The 6,571-nt window shown below is 46.7% G+C and overlaps 1 protein-coding gene across 10 annotated transcripts in view; it reads right to left on the reverse strand.

Moving 5' to 3' along the window:
* Positions 1–1,944, reverse strand: part of Mtmr1 (myotubularin related protein 1) — a 79,436-nt gene extending 77,492 nt beyond the window's left edge. For 8 of the 10 annotated variants that reach the window (XM_074062419.1, XM_074062418.1, XM_074062422.1 and 5 more), the window contains exon 1: positions 1,631–1,943. In XM_074062419.1, the coding sequence (XP_073918520.1) occupies positions 1,631–1,788 (158 nt within the window). In that variant the 5' untranslated portion in view covers positions 1,789–1,943. Of the gene's footprint in view, positions 1–1,630 lie in introns of all 10 variants that reach the window. The other 2 variants (XM_074062423.1, XM_074062424.1) reach the window with 2 other exon arrangements.
* Between the last annotated feature and the right edge of the window lie 4,627 nt (positions 1,945–6,571).

Genomic DNA, 6,571 nt, shown 5'->3' on the forward strand with positions numbered 1-6,571 from the left:
TTGTACTTGAGAGGATTCTGATTGATGCAAGTTATGCAGAACTACACACACTCTGAGCAGCATTCTCCATAATGGGATGGTGGCACAATTTCCTAAGAAGGCTGTCTTCCCACAGGTAAGAGGTCTTCTATTATCCCCTATTTCACCACATTGCTGTCCCCACCACATGCCCTGCTAGCTTCTATTCATTCTTCACCATTCGGTTCAGATGTTAGCCTTCCTCAGCAGATCCTAACTTCCTTCTTATTCTACCAAAGCTTCCACTACCACAGAATAAATCGAGTACCACCCCCATACCCACAGTACAGTGGATCACCACTGAGGTTGTAGATCTTTTGAAAAATACTACTAATTCCTGGGCCTCCCAAAGCTTCCTGAATCAGAATCCTTAGGAGCAGGGCCTGGCCACTTGTAGATTTTCAAAAGCTCCGAAGGAAACCAGAATATGGGCCTTATGTTGGGGTGACACATTCAGGCTTCCTTCAGCTCCTTGGATGATTGAGACACACACCTCATCCTGAGTAGACTCCTGGGTTCGCCTTTAGCCTGGCACTTATCCCATTCAATTTGAACTGTTGGTTTATTTGCAGTCTCCACAAAATAGTAGGCCAGAGAACAAAACCCATGGGGTGCTAGTGCCTGGACCACAAAGAGCCCAGGCGCTGGGGCTGGTGAGTACTTGCAGATGAGTGCCGCCTTAGCTGTGGCTAACTTTGCAGTGAAGCTGGTCTGTCGGACGATTAACTGATTAAAATGCAGAGTAATTACAGGGAGCTGGAAATGGTAAGGGAGTGCTTCTTGTCGTGCCTTTGGAAACTCCCAAAACTTGAGCACTGTGTGACTACTCCGGGCAGGAATGAATGCCTGCCACTGGCTGAGCAGCATCACAAGTGTCAGGATTTGAAATAAAGGGCCAGCATGTGGGGAGAGTGGACGCTGAGGGACAGGCCTTGTCCTCATAGGATGGGGCGGTGGCGTTTCCCTGTTGGACATGGCTGGGTTTTGCCTCAAAATCATTTCTTAGTTCTGCCACTGCCTGGGAAGCACAAGCTCACGTGTGCCAGGAACAATGAACCTGTCCCCTCAAAGTGTGGAGAACTGAAAGTAAACGATTCTGTGTTCTTGCCCCATGAGCAGTCTGGAACTTTTCCATCCCAGCTTTTCAAACCCTCCATCTGCTCCAGCTGCCTCGCCAGGCGGATCCAGCTCCCCCAGTCCCCTCCCCCACCCCCACATTAAAGACCCCAAGCAGCGGCAGGGAATTTGGGTCTTAAAAGCAAAGAAGGCAAGATGATACTTTATAACGGAGAGCCCGGGTGACAGCTCCCCTCGGAGGGCTCTTGGCCCGGGCAAGGACAGACCAGGGGTCGCCAGTGAAACAGTAGGAAGTGGCGCGGAAGCGGTTTGACAGCTCCAACGCCCCTCAGGGAGCTCCCGGCTCGCTAGGCGGAAGTGAGCCAGGTGCGCGGCCCGGGCAGTCCCAGCGCAGCGGCACAGGATTGGGGGCACGGGACTCCGAGGGCCGAGAGGGGGCCGTGGAGGGGCCTCTCGCCCCCGCCTCGCCTGGGCCTCGCGCGGGGTCCCCGGGAGTCGGGACGCGGCAGGCCGTGGCAGCCCGGGTCCCGCTTACCTGTCCAGCGTCTCCACGCTGGGCTGCCGGGAGCCAGCGTAGGCGCCCCCGGCGGTCCGAGGGGGCCTCCTGCCTCCCGCCGCCCCTGAGCCCGGGCCCCCAGCGCCCTCGCAGCCCGCCGCAGCCGCGGCTGCCGCCGCCGCCACCGGCCTGTCCATGGCGTGCCGAAGACCGGCCGAGCCCTGTCACCGCCGGGAAGCCGCAGTCGGGGGGGTGGGCGGTAGCCGGGAAGGTTCCGCCCCTCGCCTCCTGCCGCCCCGCTCGGCCGCCCGCCCGCGTCAGGCGGCTGCCGCCATTAGCTGTCACCTGGCGGCCCCGCGTTACCCACAAGGCCGCGCGCGCTGGGGCCGGGGGAGGGGGCGAGGCCCGGGGGCGGGGAGGGCGGCAGGGGGCGGGCACCTCGATTGCCCTCAACCCCGCCCAGGCCCCACCTGGCGCCGCCCACAGGGCCTGCGATTTGCAAAGTAAGATGAGCTGCTTGAGCCCCCTGGCCGCATAGCAAGCTGATTGGGTTTGGAATCTGTGCTCTGTCGTCAAACTAGGTCGACTACGGAGAGGTGGGGTGTAAAAAAGAAGATATTGGGGAAATTCCAGAATTAAAAATTAAAAAATTATTTTCCCCTTGGTTTTCATTCCCAGGGAAGTTTCTAGGGGACAGTGAGGCTCCTTGGGTGCCCCTGGTCCTGACATCTTGAAGCGTGAATAATTACATGGATTTTGGCAATTCTGTCCTTACCCCACCGTTCTTCCCTTTACCCCCAACCCACAAATCCACCTCCCTGCCATCTGTAGGGCAACCACGTGTTCCAGTGCCGCCCTCGGAACTTCCGCCCTTAGTTGTTCAAGAGAAACATTTAACTTGTTATTAAAAATCACCACTATGAACATCAAGGCAATATCTGATGATAAAGGAATATAGGACACTTGCTTCCTGGGTTCCACTTATTACCTTGCTCATTTTGCTTGGGTTCCACAATCCAATGGCTTACCCACTGAGCTCCCCGCCCCCCTGATTTTGTTGACACTGAATATGGGAATCCTGAGGCTCTTTGCCTGTGACTGTAGTGGATACGGACAGGAGACCTCTGACCCTACTCTGGGTGAGGGCATATAAAGAGAAAAGTTAGTTCCCTGATTAAAACAGACCTGCAGCCAGAGAGTGACCACACCTACCCCAAGCTCATCCTGTTCTACTGGCTTAATAACTTCAAACGACCTTGAGAATGTGATGCTTGGAGTCCCAGCAACTAACTTACATCCATGAGTGGGTGGACCTGGGATGAAAGGATTGACAGAGTGAAGAAGGCTTGAGAGGAAGGAAGTGAAATATCTGGACACTCTAGAAAACTGCAACCTCCTGTTTTTCCAAAATTCTTAAGTCAAATGTTTAACACACAGTTAGGGACTGGACGGTTGTGTCCTCCTCAAGTTCATGTTGAAGCTCTAACTCCCAATGTAATGGTGGATGGGGATGGAGACTTTGGGAGGTAATTAGGCCCAGACGGCAGGACCCTGATCTGTATGAATTAGTGCCATTATAAAAAAGGACACCAGAGTGCTTGATCGTGTATTCTTACATACATACACCAAGAAACCCATAGATGGTAATAGTTCAGTGGTACAGTGTGTGCTCAGCATGTACAAGGTCCTAAAACACAAAGCCACGTGAGGACACAGCAAGAAGGCAGCCATCTATAACTCAGGAAGGAGCCCTTACAAGAATCCAACCTGAAAGAATCTTGATCTTGGATTTTCCAGTTCCAGAATTGGGAGAAAGTCAATGTTTGTTGTTTAAGGCCCCAGTTGTAGTATTTTGTGATGGCAGCCCCATCCAACTAAAACACCCATTTTATTCATGTATATTAGATGTACAAAGTAATGGGTTTCATCATGACATCTCCATGCATGCATATACTGTGCTTTGATCATACTCCCCTTGTTACCATTTCTTATCCTCCTTCTGCTTTCCCTTTCCACATCTGTAATACTCCCCCTTTCACTTTCATTTCCCCCCTAGACTCTACACATAAGAGAAAGCATGCAATATTTGCCTTTGTGAAACTGACTTACTTCACTTAATGTGATGATTCCCAGTTCCATCCATTTTCCTACAGTGTAACATAGTTTAGTTCTTCTTTATGGATGAATAAAACTCCAGCATAAACATACCACATTTTTTATCCATTCTTCCATTGATGGGCACCTAGGCTGATTCCATGACTGTTGAATGTTGCTAGTAGTGCAGCAATAAACAAAGGTGTGCAGATGTCCCTATAGTAAAATGACTTTCATTATTTGAGTTATACATCCAGAAGTGGTACAGCAGGATCATATAGCAGTTCTGTTTTTAGTGTTTCGTTGAACCTCCACACTGATTTCCATAGTGGTTGCACTAATTTACATTCTCACTGACAGTGTGTAAGTCTTCCTTTTCCCCTGCCTGCTTGCCAGCATTTGTTGTCTGTTTTTTTTTTTTTTTTTATTCATATGTGCATACAAGGCTTGGGTCATTTCTCCCCCCTGCCCCACCCCCTCCCTTACCACCCACTCCACCCCCTCCCTCTACCCCTCACCCCCTCACTACCCAGCAGAAACTATTTTGCCCTTATTTCTAATTTTGTTGTAGAGAGAGTATAAGCAATAATAGGAAGGAACAAGGGTTTTTGCTGGTTGAGATAAGGATAGCTATACAGGGAGTTGACTCACATTGATTTCCTGTGCATGTGTGTTACCTTCTAGGTTAATTCTTTTTGATCTGAACTTTCCTCTAGTTCCTGGTCCCCTTTTCCTATTGGCCTCAGTTGCTTTTAAGGTATCTGCTTTAGTTTCTCTGCGTTAAGGGCAACAAATGTTAGCTAGTTTTTTAGGTGTCTTACCTATCCTCACCCCTCCCTTGTGTGCTCTCGCTTTTATCGTGTGCTCATAGTCCAATCCCATTGTTGTGTTTGCCCTTGATCTAATGTCCACATATGAGGGAGAACATACGATTTTTGGTCTTTTGGGCCAGGCTAACCTCACTCAGAATGATGTTCTCCAATTCCATCCATTTACCAGCGAATGATAACATTTCGTTCTTCTTCATGGCTGCTTAAAATTCCATTGTGTATAGATACCACATTTTCTTAATCCATTCATCAGTGGTGGGGCATCTTGGCTGTTTCCATAACTTGGCTATTGTGAATAGTGCCACAATAAACATGGGTGTGCAGGTGCCTCTGGAGTAACCTGTGTCACAGTCTTTTGGGTATATCCCCATGAGTGGTATTGCTGGATCAAATGGTAGATCAATGTCTAGCTTTTTAAGTAGCTTCCAAATTTTTTTCCAGAGTGGTTGTACTAGTTTACATTCCCACCAACAGTGTAAGAAGGTTCCTTTTTCCCCGCATCCTCGCCAACACCTGTTGTTGGTGGTGTTGCTGATGATGGCTATTCTAACAGGGTGGAATCTTAGCGTGGTTTTAATTTCCATTTCCTTTATGGCTAGAGATGGTGAGCATTTGTTTATTCATGTTTATTCATGTGGTTTTTGGCCATTTGAATTTCTTCTTTTGAGAAATTTCTGTTTAGTTCACTTGCCCATTTCTTTATTGCTTCATTAGTTTTGGGAGAATTTAGTTTTTTAAGTTCCCTATATATTCTGGTTATCAGTCCTTTGTCTGATGTATAGTTGGCAAATATTTTCTCCCACTCTGTGGGTGTTCTCTTCAGTTTAGAGACCATTTCTTTTGATGAACAGAAGCTTTTTAGCTTTATGAAGTCCCATTTATCTATGCTATCTCTTAGTTGCTGTGCTGCTGGGGTTTCATTGAGAAAGTTCTTACCTATACCTACTAACTCCAGAGTATTTCCTACTCTTTCCTGTATCAACTTTAGAGTTTGGGGTCTGATATTAAGATCCTTGATCCATTTTGAGTTAATCTTGGTATAGGGTGATATACATGGATCTAGTTTCAGTTTTTTGCAGACTGCTAACCAGTTTTCCCAGCAGTTTTTGTTGAAGAGGCTGCTATTTCTCCATCGTATATTTTTAGCTCCTTTGTCAAAGACAAGTTGGTTATAGTTGTGTGGCTTCATATCTGGGTCCTCTATTCTGTTCCACTGGTCTTCATGTCTGTTTTTGTGCCAGTACCATGCTGTTTTTATTGTTATTGCTTTGTAATATAGTTTGAAGTCAGGTATTGTGATACCTCCTGCATTGTTCTTTTGACTGAGAATTGCCTTGGCTATTCGTGGCTTCCTGTGTTTCCATATAAATTTCAGCATAGATTTTTCGATCTTTTCAATGAATGTCATTGGAATTTTGATGGGAATTGCATTAAACATGTAGATTACTTTTGGGAGTATCGACATTTTTACTATGTTGATTCTACCAATCCATGAGCATGGGAGATCTCTCCACTTTCTAGAGTCTTCCTCAATCTCTTTCTTCAGAAGTGTATAGTTTTCCTTGTAGAGGTCTTTCACATCTTTTGTTAGGTTTACACCTAGGTATTTGATTTTTTTTGAAGCTATTGTAAATGGAATTGTTTTCATACATTCTTTTTCCGTTTGCTCATTGTTAATGTATAGAAATGCTAATGATTTTTCTATGTTGATTTTATATCCTGCTACCTTGCTGTTGCTATTGATGATGTCTAGAAGCTTCTGAGTAGAGTTTTTTGGGTCTCTAAGGTATAGGATCATGTCGTCTGCAAATAGGGATATTTTGACAGTTTCTTTACCTAATTGTATTCCTTTTATTCCTTCTTCTTGCCTAATTGCTCTGGCTAGGAATTCCAGTACTATGTTGAATAGGAGTGGAGATAGTGGGCATCCTTGTCTACTTCCTGATTTTAGAGGGAATGGTTTCAGTTTTTCTCCGTTAAGTATAATGCTGGCTGTAGGTTTGTCATATATAGCTTTTATAATGTTGAGGAACTTTCCTTCTATTCCTAGTTTTCT

This window comes from Castor canadensis, chromosome X, assembly GCF_047511655.1.
Source record: "Castor canadensis chromosome X, mCasCan1.hap1v2, whole genome shotgun sequence".
NCBI classification, from domain to species: Eukaryota; Metazoa; Chordata; class Mammalia; order Rodentia; family Castoridae; genus Castor; species Castor canadensis.